General features: G+C 40.7%; 1 protein-coding gene across 4 annotated transcripts in view; it reads right to left on the bottom strand.

Moving 5' to 3' along the window:
• The window catches only part of PLXNB2 (plexin B2), a 296,169-nt gene that overhangs the window by 68,728 nt on the left and 207,985 nt on the right, over positions 1-19,456 (bottom strand). For all 4 annotated transcript variants that reach the window (XM_040343685.1, XM_040343687.1, XM_040343688.1 and 1 more), the window contains 5 exons: positions 16,817-16,904; positions 14,585-14,742; positions 10,142-10,290; positions 4,504-4,612; positions 1,736-1,872 (listed from right to left, as the gene is read on the bottom strand). In XM_040343685.1, coding sequence (XP_040199619.1) covers positions 1,736-1,872; positions 4,504-4,612; positions 10,142-10,290; positions 14,585-14,742; positions 16,817-16,904 — 641 coding nt within the window. The remainder of the gene's footprint in view (positions 1-1,735; positions 1,873-4,503; positions 4,613-10,141; positions 10,291-14,584; positions 14,743-16,816; positions 16,905-19,456) is intronic.

A 19,456-nucleotide genomic window follows, 5' to 3' on the forward strand; every position in this document is an offset into this window, starting at 1 on the left:
GTGTAGATATCTGTCTAAGACAGGTATTTGCACCTACTTCCGGACATACAGTTTGCAGGTAGACTGCGGGCAGAATGTCAGTCCCCCCCCCCCCCTTGTGTTTTGGGAAACACAGAGCTCCCAGAACACAGGGAGGACCAGTGAGCACAGCGCAGCACAACTCGCGCATGCGCCGTAAGGAACCGGGCAGTGAAGCTGCAATGCTTTCACTTCCTGGTTCCCTCAACAAGGATGTCGGTGGGGGCAGCAGAGTGACGAGCCATTGCTCGTCTTCTGCTGCCGACATTGCTGGACTCCAGGACAGGTAAGTGTCCTAATATTAAAAAAGTCAGCAGCTGCAGTATTTGTAGCTGCTGGCTTTAAAATATTTTTTTTTTCAGCGGAGCTCCGCTTAAAATATAATCCTAAGGAATGTTAGGTGTTAAAATATTCACTATACTCAAAATATTAGGGTTATTTTTTTATAAAACATTACAATAATAAAAACTACTGCACAAATATTGTGGCAACATATTAGGCTGCAAAACCCCCCATATTTCTTCTCTAGGTCCTCCGTTAAAATCAGTTTGGGGGTTCTCAGTAACTTTTTTTTTTTTTTTTTTATATGCCCTTGTTTACCCTCTTCTGATTATGCTAATGCTTATTTATGTGATTTGGTGATAGGTCCACTTTTAGTTCTGCATACAGTGCTCACACAGATGTTTACTATACAAAACAGGCTAAACCTGGAGGTTTCTCACTAAGCATCAAAGACACAAAAGATAGTCAGTAAGACTGATCACAAATAAGCCAGAGGAAAAATAGAAATAATCTGCATTACCATAACAATTAGAATATTCTTTTTACTCTGGGAAAAGGAAAGAATCTGATTGCATGCTATGGGTACAGTAATGGAATTTAATCCTGAAGTTGGTTATTACATGGTCCAAGCTTCCATTATCACATTTTCTAGAAAGATGCGGTTATGTTTTAAGACTCTAGCAGGGACCTCCAAACTATGGCCCTCCAGCTGTTGCAGAACTTCACGTCCCATGAGGCATTGTAAAACATTCAGACATGACTAGGCATGATAAGAATGAAAGGCAGGAGAAGCTCAATAGCGACCCCTGCCTATGAAAACAGGGACTGAAACAAAAAGATAAGCAGTTAATGTAAATTAATAATTATTTACCTACCATTATCAATAAACTTTATTAAAAAGTCTGGAAGTCTCAAAAGGTCAGGTGACCTGAAGAACCTACAGGAAGACAGTTGAATTTCAACGGTCGCCAGACAAACGGCAGCATGCCCTCCCCCCCCCTCCCTTTGTCAAGGTCTTTGTTATGTGGCTGGTCCCTTCTGCTGTAAGGGGATTGTTGTTATATTAATTTTATATATAGTTCAAGCTTTAATGGTTGAACTATTGGTTATTAATGGTTTAATATAGTTTGAGCTTTGATGGCTGAACTATTGTTATGTTGGTGTAAATTTAGTACGATGGTTATATGAAAATATTTTATTGATAAATTGGTTAATTATAATGCCAATAATAAAGGACCACAGCCATTTTTATCCATACTACAGTTTGTGTGTATTTATTTATTATTAAAAGTTTAATATATATGTTTTCAGCCTCTGGTACCATTGTAGTTCCCGAACAACTTGAGGGCCATAGTTTGGAGGCCACCTGCTCTAAAGCATAAAATCCAAAAAATATACAGAATGAACAGACTTCTAATATGAGTCATGTACATACACTTCACAATTGATGTCATCAAGAGTCACTCGGACATCACTTTTAGATCCGGTTTCCAACAGCTTTCCACTTATTGTTATGTAGGTGCCTCCAGCAAGCACGCCTTCAGTTGGCGTTACCAAAGTAGGTTGTGGAATCTAGGTATTAAAAAAAGGAGATATTTTATTTCACGTTAGCTAGTGATGTAGCATACAGTTTTCGATTCGGCAGTCATAAATAACATTACTGGTGTTTGTAGCACTGACTCAATGCCAAAGAAAGAAACCCTCAGCGAAACTAGAACATTTCCAATTACAATACACTTCACATATGACATGCACTGAGATTATTTTTTGCCCATTTTAGATGGAGTAGACTAGAGGATAGTTAAAGCCCTTGTGGTTTTTCTCCTACCAGAGAGATTTTCTTTCACCTATCGTAGAGTTAACAGGAAGTGAGGAAAAACCCTCTCCAACGCAAGGGAAATCCCTTCCAAGGCAGTTGTTACCAGAACAAGTGCCCCCACTGGAAGATTTCTCATCTATTTCTGGTTTGGTGACAACTTAAAATTTGAGATTTTCCCCCAACTTTCAGTGCCAGTCACTAGGACAAAGAACGAGAGTGAACCTTCCCCATAGATATATTGAGTGTCATGCATTACAACATCATAGCTCCTAACAAACCCTTACTTGGAACCAAATCTTTCTGTCCTTTTCCTCCTCAGTGGTCCCTTTTTTTTGCCCTGCAGTATAGACCTCTATAACATTAACGGTTTACCTACTAAAAGTGTTCCACCATAATAAGCCTTTCATATGACTTTTAGATTATTATATTTCTTATTTGGTAAAAACAGCATAAAGGAAAAAATGCACTATAGCCTCCAAAAACAATGTAGCAGGGCTACATTAAGGGCGCACGGGTGCCGTCAATCCTCTATACATGTGCCCGGACCTTTTCAGGATGCCGGGCGCATGGATTCTAATGTGGAGAGGGTTTTTTTTTTTAAGCCCGATTAGAGCCAGAGGCTCTAATCGGGGCCAGAGGCTCTAATCGGGGCATCAAAATAGGGTAAGCACTGTTTTCCACCTCTACCCCCCAAGAAAAAATTACCACCAGCTGCCACTGCAATGTAGGCGATAGATTAGCATACAAAGACTGCAAAAAATCACCTACCCCAGCCTTGCATTCCCGGTGTGTTTACTAGCTGTGCTGCTGGCATAAAATCATAAGGACCAGGTATTGTAGCAAAACAGGAAACAGATGAGATGTGGTTTGTGGTGAACTTGTGTGTATCCAAAAGCAATCAAATATTAACATGCATTGCCTTGTTTTTTATAGACTGCTGCGTTGACTTGCAACCTTGCAATGCCACTTTTTTCCCCCCTGGAGAAATATGTATTCTGTGGATAACTTAGAATTTGTATAAAGCATCCTCATCAATGTATTCCATAAATGAAAGAAGAAGAAGCAAACAGAAGCTTCTTGGAGTCCCAAAAGGGCAGATGTCAGCTTTGATCTGGAGCTACCGTGCCAGAGAGCATCAGAAATTCCACACTTCCTGTATGCACTAGGAAGAGAGCCAAGAAAAGTCGACAGCTTGTTGGTACCCCTCTATTTGAAGCTGACACTATCCTCTGACACAAAGAAAGCACAGAGCTTAGATCGGAAGGAGCTTATGCAGTGGTGTCAGCATCAGTCTACAACACATTTACATTGCCTCTAGTTATGATAGGAACTAGGGAAGGATCAGAGAAGCTGAGCCATAAGCATCACAGACTAGGTCCTACGGCATTATAACCTGTCATTTTTCTGAGCATTGTCACAAATCAGAAAAGCACTGTTGTTCATAAAAAAAAAGCTCATCAGCGGAAGCTTTCCATAACTATAAAATTGAATATTACACTATACTTTTATCAAATTTGAAGATAGCACCTTTATACATACACACACACACACACTTGAATACATGCCATAAAACCCAGCACTTTGAATCTCATGACATACATTTTTTGTTGACAGTTCTTTAGGATTGGCTGGTTCAAGTTATGTGATATTTAGTGACTCACTCTGCCAATGCAGTTTGTCCATGATTATTATTTCAGAGACATTTCTCCATGATTTCAGTTTACTTAGACAACTGCAGTTGAGTGACATTCACACCAGTGTGCTGCATTAATGAGCATGTGTAATATGCTTTACATGCGTCAGTGAAACCTGGTGTCATTCATTCTGAGTGGCACCCCAATGCACTTTACCAACACATCACACTACTGTGCATTATGGTGCACTGCTAAAAATCATACATGCATGATTTTTAGCTATTTGCAGTGTGCTAGGCAGCCCATTTAAACAAATGAGCTGTCTTATGGCAGCCCATGTTAGTGTTAACACACTTCAGTGAATCGGGCTTCTGCAAATGGACCTATTTGATCCTATTCTAAGTCAGTTGGCTGACTACTAAATGGCAATTAACAGAAAATCATTCATCCAACAGCTGTGCTTTTAACTATGTATTAAATAGGTAACAATAGCCTCTACTGAGAAAAATATGTGGTTTAACCTGTTGAACAATACTTTGAATACATTTCTGGTATGCATACCAAGTCCAAGTTAGTGACAAAGTAATAAAGCCACTAAACCACAACAGCCAGGTAGAAAAAATAAATCAGCGCACAAATTTCTTTTTACCACAAGTTTTCCTTCAAAGAGGTTCCCTTCAGCGCTCCTTTTGAGCAGTACAGTGACTGCACCATCTATTGCAATGAAAACATTTTTTTTTTTTTACTGACCTGGTATGTAAATGTAAGAATGTCCGGTGACACTCCTTCCTTCCCTTTCACTTGTATCTGAATGTTTCCCGCTTTTTCATTAGCCGCTCGTCCCACCTCACATACAACCCTATGCATAACAGAAGATCGTTAAAAATGCAGCACAATACATTTCTACCCCATCATAATGATGCACAAGATAAAATTTATCATTTAGTACTAGAGACTGCTAATTTAAGCAAGAGCTCAGATTAATGTTGTCACCATGTCGCATTGTGCTGAGCGTTAGCCTTATGGACATATGATCACCAACAGAGCTCTGTAAGCTCTCCAAAAGACATGATCACAAAACAATATATTTTAAACCTAGGGCTACACAAGTGACTAAATTTTTCCGCTACTAAAAGATTTAACTTGGATGGTCATTATCTCATTAGCTACACATTTATTGTAGGATGCTGTAAAAGTGATGACTGCCAACATAGCAAAGAGATTTAACTGTCCTAGCCTTAGGTAGGCCATACTGTACATTATGCAAATTTCTTTCATTCAACTTGAAGAAAATCCTTTCATTCCCCCATCATCACTGACTGTGTGAATCCCTCCTGCTGTGTTATTGTATTCAGGACAGTGGGAGGTTTCCCCACCATCAGTATACAATGATCACTGCTGCATAATATCGCCTGCAGCAGTGATAGTATAAAAAAACAAAAAGCCATCGATCGACTTAGGTACAACCAGTCCACTCATAGATGGATCAAAATTCAGCTGATTCTTGTTGAAGCAGCCACATTTTGATCTGTCTATTGCCAACTTAAGCTATCCTGCATTAAAGTGATTGTAAACCTCAGACATTAAATATGAGCAAAATATATCCTTCTATAGTGTGCAATTGTCTTAGCCCAGGCAAGTATAATTTCTGTCTGCTGCCACCTCCTTGCTCTGTAATCAGCATGAGTCACTTCTAGCGAGTTTACCTGACACCAAGAGGTAAAAAGGTGATGGGGGAGGAAGTTCCAGCACACAGCCTGTGATTGACAGCCTCAGCTCTATTTCTGTGTGTAGAGGGGTGTGTCATTTCCCTCCAATCAGCTCCCAAGCCTCCCCTTCACCAAGCTCTACAGAGTTTAACCTCAGCTCCCCACCTGGAAACTCAGACAAGCTGTATAAAATTATGCCCTTTGAATGGATGTAGAGAAGAGAAGACTGCAGATAAACAGGTATAACTTATGTATGAGTATTTCTTTAATCTCTGTTTTATCATCAGGGACTAGTCACTTCACTGGGTATATGTTAGGGTTTATAACCACTTTATATTAACCCCCACCCGGTCATAAATCCAAAGTGGATGGTAATAGTGTTGTATCACATCCCAAGCGCCAATCAGTTTTCCAGTCGATATGCCCAAACCTTCAAAAGTTGGGTATCCTGCAGGGGACTTATCCCATTGCAGGACTTTAATTCCAATAACCCAGCAGTCATTCTCACATCAGACATTTTTTTTAAAAAGGTACATACACTCTATTATCCCAGTACAACGTATTTGTTTAGCTGTCTAATTCGTATAAAAATGCGCAAACGTTTTTGTTTTATTTGTAGATGGAAACCTAAAATGACGGTCACGAGAAAAGTAGTACAGTGTTTGCCATTGCTTTCGTTTTAGTACGATCTAAGTCAGCCTTTCTCAACCGGTGTTCATGGTAGACAAGGGCTGTCAGATGAGCCCAATCTCCCAATCCCCTGCCGAACTGTACATCAGCACTGTGAGGGTACTCTATCAGCCTCAGCCAAGTGAAAGTAAAGGGAGGGGGAGTGTGCTGTGCTCTTGGCTTCTCCCCACAGTACAGTACCTGGCTGTGTGAGGAAAGGGACTGTACTAGAACTTTTTAAAGGGCTTTATACATGTGTGTACGTACATGTGTCTGTGTGTGTACATGTGTGTGCATTTGAGTACGCATGTGTGTACATGTGTCTGTACGTGAGTGAGTGAGAAACTTGTATAGCGCAACACATGCGAACTGAATCGCCTCAGGGCGCTTAGTAACCATTTCCTGCTATATTTTGCCTTCAGAATAGATGGGTTTTGAGTTTTTTCCTGAAGGCCTGGTGATCCACTTCTGTGCGGATACTGGTTGGTAAAGCGTTCCACAGTCTAGGTCCTTGGACTGCAAATCTTCATTCTCCTTTGGAGTTGTATCTGGCCTTGGGTATCTGGAGTAGTTTTTGATTGGTGGAACGGAGAACGCGATGGGGGTTGTGGCATTTTAATTTTTCGCATAGGTATTGGGGGGCACTTCCTAGAACACACATGTGTCAGACAAAGTGCCTTAAACTTAATTCTGTCTTTTACAGGTAACCAGTGAAGGGATCTCAAGGAGGGCAAGATTGATTCCCAGGGTTTTTTCCCCTGTCACCAGTCGTGCCATGTGTTTGTATGTGTGCGTGTATATGTGTCTGTATGTGTATGCATTTGTCTTCCATGTGTGGGTTTGTATGCGTGTACATGTATGTTACTTTTAAACCGGACCACCCTAGTCCTGTTCCAGCAGAACTGTTTTTTTAGGGCTTGTTTAGCAGCAAGGACTCCTGCTCCTCTGAAAAAAAATCCATGCTCAGATCACTTTTCAGAGGCATGTGCCAGGTGGTAAAAAGGCAATATGTTGCCTCCTTAACACCTGTTTTAAGCCCATAAATGCATCACATCGCAATGCACACAGTTGGGGGGTGGTTGCAGCCCCATTCACCCTGGGTATACCTCCAGCTGCAGCCACAGCATGTATAGACCCCAAGCTGCTGCCTCTGCAGCTAAAGGGGGAGGGGGGAGTTCGGGGTGGTAAAAACAGCTCAACCATGTTGTTTTAACGCCTCTCCAACCTGACGTGTGAACAAGCCCTTAGTTCACATCTGTGTGCTGCTTGTAGTAAGGCAGCCTATTCATTTCATTGGGCTTCCCTACCCGCAGAAATGCAGGGAAAGAGGTCCCGAGCTCTTTTTTTAAATTGTACTGCACTAAAAGCACCCCATGTTTGCCGATGTTTGGGGTACTATTAAGAATTAATGGCACCCCTAAAGAGCAGAGCAATGGTCTGTGTCAGGAACGAGCATGATTTTGTGCGTGTTCTGAAACACACAATAACGCCAACCAAGTCTTGGACAGGGGTGCTCAGAAAAAAAAACACTTTTCAAGGGTGCCCCGGCTGGACAAAGGTTCAGAAAAACTGGCCTATGTCTCTGACCTGGATGAAATGTAGAGATAATGAACACTTTACTAATTCTCTTTTACAGGTAAGTAAAAGTGCTTTTCGTGGTCCCCTGGGAATAAACAAGCAGTTAACATTTGCAGTGCAAACATAACCCTACAGCAAAAGGTCTTTAGTTTGTCAGAGTTCAACTTTAATGAAAGATCAATATTTCAACAACATGCTAGGTGTGACAGTGGCACATAATATGCCATTGTATGGTAAATTCATAAAGTGGTCCGTCAAAAGACTGAAATATCAATGCCCTTAAAATGAACAGATCACCCTATGAAAGCATCAAGGCCTAATGACAAGCAGGACCTGCTCCACATAGTGCTCACACGTACTACGTTAAATCCCGGCACTGCTGTGGATAACACCTCAGCCTACAGCAGACATGATCAATACTCTTATATTTCAAGTCTGGCATAAAGGAACTGAGTTAAAGTCTATTTATTACAACCAGCTCATTAAGCACACAAATACTACAGTGAGAGACGGGAAATTTCCACATTTAGAGATGCCAGCTTTCAGACCTGTGTAGTGTCTCACACCATGAAATGCTGTTAAGTTATTCCTACCAGAAATGAAGACTGCAAAAAAACACAATTATTCGGGCCTTTTTCTGACACATTTCTCACAGAATCTTACTACAAAGGAAATACCACTGCTTTAACATTTTAGCTACACGGACCACTTCTGGATCAGTTATCTTAAACTCAATGGGTCGATACCTACATGACAATGGATGCACAAATAGGGTCAGTAGTCAGCGGATCCCACCATCTGCTGCGCCTTCTACGCAGACTCACCCCCTTTATCCCGAAAGAGGACATTGCAGTCGTGGTGGGAACAATCATCAATTCCAGACTCGACTACGCAAATGCCCTCTATCTAGAACTCCACAAATACCAAATCACTCGTCTGCAAGTCGTTCAAAATACGGCCGCTCGACTAGTGACTGGAAAAAAACCATGGGAATCAATCTCACCTTCGCTGAGATCCCTTCATTGGTTGCCAGTAAAAGACAGAATCACTTTTAAGGCACTCTGCCTAATGCATAAGTGTATTCAAGAAAATGCCCCCCAATATCTATGCGAAAAAATAAAAGCCCATAACCCCAATCGCATTCTGCGATCCACCAATCAAAACCTCCTCCAGATACCGAAAGCCAGATACAAGTCCAAAGGAGATCGAAGATTTGCAGTCCAGGGACCTCGGCTGTGGAATGCACTACCAACCACCATCCGAATGGAGTCGGACCACTTGGCCTTCAGGAGAAAGATTAAAACCCATCTCTTCTGAGGTCAAAGGGTTCCTTACCCATGAAATGAATACAGCGCCCAGAGGCGATTCAGTTTGCATGTGTTGCGCTTTACAAGTCTCTCACTTACTCACTCAAAGATAAGTGTGCCTACAGTCAAGCATGATGGTGGGAGTGTCATGGTCTGCGGCTGCATAAGTCCTGCCGGCACTGGGGAGCTACAGTTCATAGAGGGAACCATGAATGCCAACATGTACTGTGACATACTGAAGCTTCTCCGAAAGGATGCTGTTCACACTGCCTGAAGGTCGACTGGTCTTACCGGATCCATAGATGGATAGAAACATTCTTAGAAAGTTTGTTCGTTTTTCTAATTAGTGGGGTCACATCAACATTCGTTTTCAACCACAGTGACAGGAAAATTTGAAGGAGCAGGATGGGAAATTTTTCTTGAATGAACTTTTAACAGTGTATGTGGTTTTCGTTCCATGAAGTCCATTTCTTTCAAAATCAAATGATAAAAGCAAACAACATCTTTCCAAAGACATTTACATTTTCTAAGAATTTTCGTACAAAGACGTTTAAGAATTTCTGCTTCATTTTTGGTCAGATTTACACTTCTAATTAGACAGAGAGAAGTCAAATTAAAATCTAGTAAACCCCGAGAGGTAACTTGCACTAGGGTAACAACTCAAGAAAGGAGATTTGGTTCATTACAGATGCCATTTGGGACAGGCGCTCTTTAAACATTACCTTGTTAGGTACCTGAACCTACAAATGCATCTTCATAGGCAGCAACTTGGCAAGCTGCACTTCACCAGTGTAAGGGGTACAAAGCAAAGCTATTTTTATTAACAAAATGGATGGCAAGGATGGAATTTAGATCTCTGATGTGGCTCTAACTCACACCTATGGCATTTTCCAAATTATATGATCTATTTCACAGCACAGTGATGTAGAGTGATTAGGCACCTGAAAACATTTCTCGTGAGAGTGATGGGTGTCAACCCACTCAGTAATTAAAATAGGGGAATCAGTAAGAGTACCTAATCCAGAAATGTCTTGCGATTTTTAAATGTGCAACATTGATATTATAAACCTGTAAATTCATTGCCATCTAAAGAAAGAATATAAATCATTTGTGGAAAAAATTTACCTGGTAGAAACGGCATACATGTCAGGCTTAAATGTGCAATCCACACCTGCTACCAAAATTTGTCCTATATCCTCAGATTTTACCCCCAAATTAGAGCCCATTATAGTCAGCAATATGCCTCCATTCAAAGGTGCAGCTTTTGGCTGAAACTAAAAAGGAAAAACAATTAGAGAGACAAACAAAAAAACACAGGCTAAATGAATGTCATTTCATCACTAGCAGACAACCACAGCAAATTCTAAATTCAAAATCACACAGATACCAAGAAACATAACCAATGGGTCCTTCCCAGACATACTGTACATAACACAATTCTGCGTTTAATAAAACTGCTTCACATTCTGTGTACATTCATATTGATCACCGTTTGGGATATGTCATGTGGGAATGAGTTTCTCTAAAATTTAGGCAAGTTTTAAAGCTCTTGCTGAGACAGCTTCAGCCAACTAAATTCTGTCTACTTTCTACATGCTGCCTCAAGCGCAAGGCAGGCCTAGCCTTTTCTCCTGAGATATGCATTTTTTCTCAGCAACATGTTTGCTTGGAAGTCGATTGCTATCCTAATGTTATGTTCACTTGGCAGAACCATAGGAGTCATTGTTTTACAAGATTAAAGTCTGGACGGCTGAGAGGAGGTTAAAATGAGGTAACAAAGGCTGACACTGCACCCCTGGGCGGAAATTGGGTTTTCTGAATGTCTAGGCTATGGTGCCAGCTCACTCTCGGGTTCCACAGTATGCCTGGCCTAGAAGCAAAAACATAACTGCAACTGCTATTGGGCTCAACATGGTCTAGCTACACTGTGACTTGTGAAAGTCGCAATAACTATTGGGAAATATAATTTGGATAAGAAAAAAAAATGTTATATGTAGTCCAGGAACTTCTAAATGTATGCTATTAAAACAAATTCTATGACTAGAGATATTGCCTTTAAGACTTTGATTAGAAATGCAAAGTGGGCCACTTAATATAGAGCATCACATGGCCCTGAACCGAAGACTCTATTGCAATGGAGGGAATAACAATGTAAATTAGTTAAAAAAATATATATATAAAATATTTATTTATGGTGTTACTAATGCCTCATGCACACTGGACTTCATAAAAGGGCAGTAGCTTTAACTGTAGAAATCTGTAGAATGAGTTTTTGCTGTAGCTTTTTTTTTAGCTTCTTTTAGCAAAACTAATCTCCCATAAAAGCTTATGGCTCAAAAACGCTGATAAACACAGAATAGCGGTGTTTTTCAGCATTTTTTGGCGTTAAGCTTTTATCAGAGTTTGAGCATTTTTACAGCTGAGAAACTCCTCTTAAAATCCAAATTTTCTGTGGGGGTTTCCCCCCAGACAAAAAACTCATAACAGCCTGTGTGTGTATGGACACATATAACATGCAGGGGAGTTTACTGACTGCAGAAAAAACGTCTGAAACAGCAGCTGTGAAAACATCCAGTGTGCATGAGGCATAAAGAACAATATCTATGGCTTGTGGGGAACAAGTGTAGAAAGGAGGAAAAAAAATTCTACTCTGATATTAAGTGTAAACATTTAACCTCGTTCCACCAATTCAATCCATACATAAATGTCATGGTACTTGATCTGAGAAAAGCTATATATACTTACATATGATGTAGGGCAATATCAAATTCACAATGACTGACATTTATCATACCAGCATTAAGTAAAAAAATCTTTTAAGAGAATCTAAGGACATTTCATCTTCATCAGCCAAGTCACTGATCCACAAGGCAATTGACAAGCATCAAACAGCATGCCGAGTGTGGTGGTATGCATTATAACCACTGCAGATGAGGATAATCATTTATATATTGTACTAGCTCTGCTTTCTGATGAGTACAGTAACAGGCAAGGAGACTGCAGTCATTCAACATTTTCTTTTAACTTATTGTCAAGAAGCAATATTGATTAAATGTAAACCAAATAAAGCACAGCAGAGTTCAAAGAAAAAAAGAAAAACAGCGCAATAAGAAAAACAAATGCTAATAAGCTTAAATTGTTGTGTTTATGTTGTTTAGTGTAGAATAGCCCCAGGTAAAAAGGACCATCATTAAAGGCCCTTTCCCACGTACGGATCCCGTGAGGATCCGTACTGTTCTTATCCACTTGCTCAGCAGGGATCGCTCTGTTGATCCCAGCTGAGCCAGCAGATGACAGGGTGGTCCCTGCACACTGTGCAGGGACCACCCTGTCAGATATCTGCTCTCCCCTATAAGAGATCGGATGAACGCAAATTGTCTGTCCATGTTCACCCGATCCGCTCTGCAGACGGATAGAAAAACAGAATTTTCCTCCGTCTGCAGAATCGGACCACAGCGGGGACCGATGACATTGGGTGTCAGCGGATGTTCATCCACTGACACCCACTATCCCATAGGGATACATGTATATCCGTATTTCATCCAAAACCAGATGGCTGAAATACGGACATACTGTCCGTATGTGTGAAAGGGCCCTAACAAGCAACTATATTCCCCTAAAGTTCATGTAAAACCCAAACATTTATTTTTTGTTTTGCAGTAGGGAATCATTATGTGCTGTGGCCCCCACCTGGGAATTTATTATTTTCTGTACAGGACAACAGAAAGAGGAAATCTCTCCAAAGGAAGGAAATTCCCCTTTTAGGCAGTTCTCAACTCAAAATTGTGTCTTCCTTAACTTTCACTGATCCGCCCGTGTGAAAGAGCCCTAAGGGATCCTTTGCAGTGCATTATTATGTATTATGTTGTGTGCTAACGTGCTGTGTTAAGGCAGATGATCCAAAATAAATGGGCTGCCAATTCACTTTAACATGCTTAAAGTCTAACTCATTGCAAAACAAGTGTTTTTGTTTTTTTAAAGCAGTGGTCTCAAAGTACCGGCCCGCGGACCAGTTATAAATGGCCCGCAGGCAGGGTGGAAGTGAGGGGAGAAAAAAACATTTTTTTTTTTTTTTTTTTTGAGCTGGCCGTTGGTAAGTTATTACCACCAGATGTGAGCTGGCGCCATCTGGTGGTGGCCGTTGGTAAGTTATTACCACCAGATGTGAGCTGGCGCCATCTGGTGGTGGCCGTTGGTATTACAAGTTAAGCATTACAAGTTAAACAGCAATTCTAATGTAATTTTTCACTATTTTTCACTGCCATCTTCTTCCCTCTAATTAGAACCCCCAAACATTATATATATTTTTTATCCTAACATCCTAGAGAGGAAAATATCGATCGTTGCAATACTTTCTGTTACGCCGTATTTGCGCAGCGGTCTTACAAGCGCACTTTTTTGGGAAAAAATTACACTTTTTTTAATTAAAAAATAAGACAACAGTAAAGTTATCCCCATTTTTTTTTAATATTATGAAAGATAATGTTACGCCGAGTAAATTCATACCCAACATGTCACGCTTCAAAATTGTGTCTGCTTGTGGAATGCCAACAAACTTTTTTACCCTTTAAAATCTTCATAGGCGACGTTTAAAAAAATCTACAGGTTGCATGTTTTAAGTTACAGAGGAGCTAGAATTATTGCTCTCACTCTACCAATCGCGGCGATACCTCACATGTGTGGTTTGAACACCGTTTACATATGCGGGCGCTGCTCACGTATGTGTTCGCTTCTGCGCGCAAGCTCGTCGGGACGGGGTGCGTTTTCTGGCTCCTAACTTTTTTAGCTGGCTCCTAGATTCCAAGCAAATTTGTCAACCCTGACTTACACCAGTGCTGGTGGTAATAATGCGCTCGCTGACACCAGTGCTGTGGGTTAATAATGTGTTCTCTGACACCAGTACTGTTGTTTTTGAAGTTTGAAAGTTTGCATGCGGCCCCCCATGGCATATGAAAACTTGTCTTGTGGCCCTCAGGTAATTTGAGTTTGAGACCCCTGTTTTAAAGCATCAGGATAATATTCAAAATATCAGTATCAGTGCAACCCTACTTTACTGGAGGTTAGCAAGAGTAATGCCCCTTACACAGGAGGTGATTGGGAAGATTGTCCCTTACATTGGCAGTTAGTGGGAAAACTGTTCCTCATATTGGTGGTCAGTGAGAAGAATGCCACCTTACACTGGTAGCCAGTGAGAAATTGTCCCCTTACATTGCTTAGTCCATGAGGAAAATGTTCCCTTACACCGCTAGTAAGGAAAATATCCCCTTACACCACTAGTCCGTGAGAAAAATGTCCCCTTACATCGCTAATCAGTGAAAAGAATGTCTCCTTACACTGGTAGCCATTGAAAAAAAAATGCTCCCTTCAGTGGCAGTCAGAATTACACATTTACAGACAAAAAACCCTGGTTGAGAATGATTGCTCCAATACATAAAGAAGGGAGAAAGCTATAAATCTGTGCAAAGGGTGTCTTAGTGCATGGGAGCTCAACATGGGGTATATCAATACTTGCTATCACTAGTGAAGAACATTGTACAAATAAAAAAAGGAAATGTTTTGAAATCTTACATCTGTGATGACGGGAGCAGGACATTCTGAAGCAGGTGAATTATTGCACGTAGGTTTATAAGCACATTTGTTGTCACACCAGGCACAATCGTATTCCACATTAGCAGCCAGGCACAAGCTACAGTCACTTCTTCCAAAAAAACAATTGTATAATTTTACTAGGAAAAAGAAAAAAACAATGATTAGCTAAAAGAGAAACATTAGATATTTTAAAATAATAATGCTCATTAATCACAAGGTCCATAAAAATGCTACAATTTCATAATGGCATTTAACTATGTGCATTTAGTAACATAGTTATGTTATATTTTCTTCATATGCTCACACAAGCCGCAGTAACAGGTTGAACACGGATGATCCTTAAGGACCGCCGCACGACTATATACACGTCCCCTTTAAGAAGCCCAGCCATGGGGGGGGGGGGCTGCTGCACACAGAAGGATTTTTATCATAATGCAAAGAACCTTTAGAACTACTTTAAGGTATTCCAATGCATAATGAGCATTAAAAATGGGCACCTGGCTTTTTTTTATTTTGCCCCTCCACTGCCTCCATGGGGAGCAGCATTGTGTCAGAAAAAAACGCTTCACAGAGCATGAACTCATTTTAATGGGCAGAAAAGAAAAAATTTTTCTCCTTTATCCTTTTTTGCCCCTTTCACACATTTCACTCACATATACACTCACATTTATTTTCTCACCACACTCACACATTTCTTTCAATCCCCCCTCCCCCCCTCCCCTTCATTAACTTTCATCACATAACATTTTATTTTGTTCAAGTGTTCATTCATTCTAATCAGTCACATTTTACACATCTCGCCCTATCACACCGATACCAGTATGATGTTAGGATTTGGTATACTTCCATCCACACCTTTGCAATACCAGCATTGATGTATTAAGACTTAGTAACATATTCCATTCCAATACTTACCTCCTACATATGCCCATGTTTATGATCCTTTTAGATCATTACATGTGGTCGGGGTCATAGCCCAATGGATGTTATTTATGCTTATGTAACACTATTAGTACCCACATTATTACTCCTATTAAATTAAACTAAATATTCAATCAATACAGGTGTCTTCTGGTCGTCTCCTCCCCCTATGGTCCACACTTGCGACTCCTTGTAAGCCTTGTTTGGTGGGTTCCCGTCAGGTAGAACGGGGTTCTCTTGTTATGGGGGTCTTCGGATCATTTTTACTTCTCAGCAACCATCTCTGATTACATGCTATTTCATTAATCCTCGAGTGGTAAATATAATTTCAACTATATCCTCTCAGCAGATATTACACATTTTTGTTAGAGGGATGTAATTTTAATAATTTTTCTAATTATATCCATCAGAGTACAATTCCCCTGAAGAAGACCGTGACAGTTTAGGTTGAAACGCGTCGGGGTACTCATACGGAAACCAATTGAACTACGATGTAACATGTATTGTATTGTTATTGATTTTTGCCACTGTTATTTCTTTATTCATGTATAATCAGAGTGTACTATATGTATATTATCTACACTTTTTTACAAATGCTCCAACCATGTTGTACATTTTATTGTAAAACAATGTTGAAACCAAGTAAAGATTTTAACTTCAATATTATTTAACTACTGTTATTTACCAAGAACATCATGCCGCTAAAAAAAAAAACACTGGGGGACCTTCCCATTTGCATTTTCGGGGTGCGCGGCACACGGACTCCACGTATGCGTTTTTCCTTGTTTCGTTTCAAAAAAAATATTATGCTGGGCAATAAAATGAACACCCAAGCGCTTGACACACCTAAACGTGTCTGGATGCATTTATACACGTCAAACTTGCCAAAACACTAATGCAAGATGGGAAGGCGTTTAGGGGAGCTTGATAAATGCCCTGCGTGTATGAGACTTAATGCAATCCTGTACTGATGAAGTATAGAGGCTACCAGAGTTGACCACACGCTCTAAGATACCAACTCCCTGGAAGTTATTCTGGTCCAGTTGTAGTACTGAGTAACGGTCTGAGAACAATTAAGCAGATTAGGGCCCCTGGCTCTCAAAAATTTTGAAAAGGAACAGCCTGACCACTAAATTTTTTATAGAAAAGGGTTAGCAATGGCCAGAATTCTCTGTACATATTACTGTGAATTCACTTTGTTATTGAATTGGGAAACCCAATGCTTGACAAATTTCACATAAACAAATCCACACTGCAATGAAGAGAAACATATAAAAAAAATAATCATACCATTCAGCTTGCTATCAACCTTCTTGTCATTCTCTTTGTTTAAAATGAATATATCCAGAGGGACGATCTCTTTATCTTGAATTGAGAACTAGAGAGAGAAAGAAAATAAACTCTGCTTTACACCACTCTGACTTATGTGTTTGGCCAGCTTGGCCCAAAGAAACAAAGGTGTATAAAAAGGTGGAGTTCAGCTTTAATTCTGGACACACGCACAAGCGGGCACTTTCCCCCCCTTAATGCCCAGGCCAGCTTTCAGCGCTGTCACACTTTGAACAACAGTTGTGCAGTCATGCAACACTGTACCCAAACAAAATTGTTATACTTTTGTTCCCACAAACAGAGCTTTCTTTTGGTAGCATTTAAAAACCACTGTTTTTTTTTTTTTGCTAAACCAAAAAATTAATTAAAAAAAAAAAAGACAGGAGAAAAATAAAAATAAAACAAGTTATTTGTTTCCGTTATAAAATTTTGTAAATAAGCACGTTTTCTCCTTCACTGATAGGCGCTGATGGGCACGGATAAGGCTGCACTGATGGGCATGGATAAGGCAGCACTGATGGGCACGGATAAGGCAGCACTGATGGGCACGGATAAGGCAGCACTGATGGGCACGGATAAGGCAGCACTGATGGGCACGGATAAGGCAGCACTAATGAGGTGGCATTGATATGCAGCACTGATGGGCACTCATTAGGTGGCACTGAAAGGCCGCACTGATGGGCAGCACTGACAGGCATTACTAATGGGCACCGATTCCCAACCCAGGCAACCCTGGTGATCCTGGCTGGGCATCCTCGGGGGGCTGCGCTTATATATAATCAGCGCAGACCCCCCGTCAGGAGAGCAACCGATCAGCTCTCCTCTACTTGCGTCTATCAGTGCGAGTGGAGGACAAGCCAATACACGGCTCTTCCTGTTTACTCTATGATTGAACACAGCTGATCAAATGGTAAAGAGCCTACATCAGAGGCTCTTTATCGAGATCAGTGATGCGGTGGTTCAGACTGACACACCACACTAACGATTGCTGCGATGCGCGCCCCCACGGGCGTGCGATCGCGGCTTATCCTGCTGGATGTCATATGATGTCCAGTCATGAGAACTTAACCACTTTGCGCATGACATTCTGTTATATGGTGGGCAGGAAGTAGTTCTCATGCTGCTAGTAAATAAGTAAATATATAGGAAAGTATATTATAGTCACTTTAAACATTTTTTTTTTTACATTTCTTCAGTTACGTTCTGGTTTCTTGCCTAGGCAAATGACGTCATACATTCCAAAAGTCTTCTGGAGGGGAAGAACAGTTCTCTTAGCTAAGGACACTCTCCTGCATGCATGCTTAAGAGAAGGGCAGATGGAGTCCAGGAAGAAAATGCTGCATGAATCATCTGCCCTTACGCAAAATGGCCACAGCCAGAAGTGCTGGGGGGTGTTTTTCAAAGTGATTTCTCAACAAAATAAAGCATAGAGACATGGATAGATAGGTGAGTTTGCTTCAAATATTAAATATGAATTGTATAGTGTTTTTGGTTTGTGGTGCTCACATGCAGTGAGGAGCCGCTTACCAGCTAGCTCAGATTGTTAGTCTGTTTTTGTATTTCACAAATTGCAGAGGGAGTGTAGAATGACAGCAAACATAGTATTTGAACTAGAGAAAATTTTGATACTGCGCTAAACTAACTAAATAAACAACAAAAGTGAAGAAAAGCTGCAACAAAAATTGTGATATACACACAATAAAGATCAAAAACAAAACGGATTAGTTGCGCTAACAGTGAATGAGTGTAAAAAATCAATATGATTGAAAAAAATATTGTCCATGGGTATACAAAACATCATACATAATAATGGTATATAGTGAAAAGTTCAATTTTCAGTGAAAAAAATTGTTGGATGAAATTGTGCCCGTGACTAAACAAAAATAGAAATCCTCCACCGGTGCAGTAATTGAATAAATATCTATGCGCTTACCGGAAGGGCAAGCAAACAGGGCTTGCAGCTGAAATCCCCCAGCTAGGGTCTTTAATGGAAATCCAGATATTATTCCTCCAAATTGGGTAGATAGTTCCGAAATCCAAGAAGCATGTAAATAAATGTATAAGCAAATAGTGATGCACCGTAGACAAATGAACATAGGCACACCAAGGGAAAACCTCCACCGAAAAGAATCACCAAATAAAGGGGACTCTTACCAGAAATAAGTGATAAAGAGCTTGTGGCCAAACCCAGCCAGGGCCTTTAGGGTTAAATCCAATCAATCGATTCTCTCACAAAGCAAGACCGAATATATCACCATAAAAAAGAGAGATTCCACATAGTGACGTACCATAGGTAAAAAGATTTAATAAGGTAGATGCACTTACATGGGAACAGATAAAATCAGCATATAAAAGATTCGAGCCGGCCGGCTACTACAAACGCCCGTCCTTCGGGACCTAGACGCAGCACGTCAAAGCGTCTCCTCCTCCCGACGTACGTTTCGTCAGTATGTGACGTCGTCTGGGGAACGGGCGACGCAGTGACGTGTCGCGCTTAAATACACATTATAAAAAACCAAGCCTCGATATGGGTAAAGTCACGGCTAACACGCGGTAGGAAACGACCAATCGCGGAAGCCGCAACACACATCCAGGCAGATA

The sequence above is a fragment of the Rana temporaria genome, chromosome 3 (genome assembly GCF_905171775.1).
Source record: "Rana temporaria chromosome 3, aRanTem1.1, whole genome shotgun sequence".
In the NCBI taxonomy this organism is placed as follows: domain Eukaryota; kingdom Metazoa; phylum Chordata; class Amphibia; order Anura; family Ranidae; genus Rana; species Rana temporaria.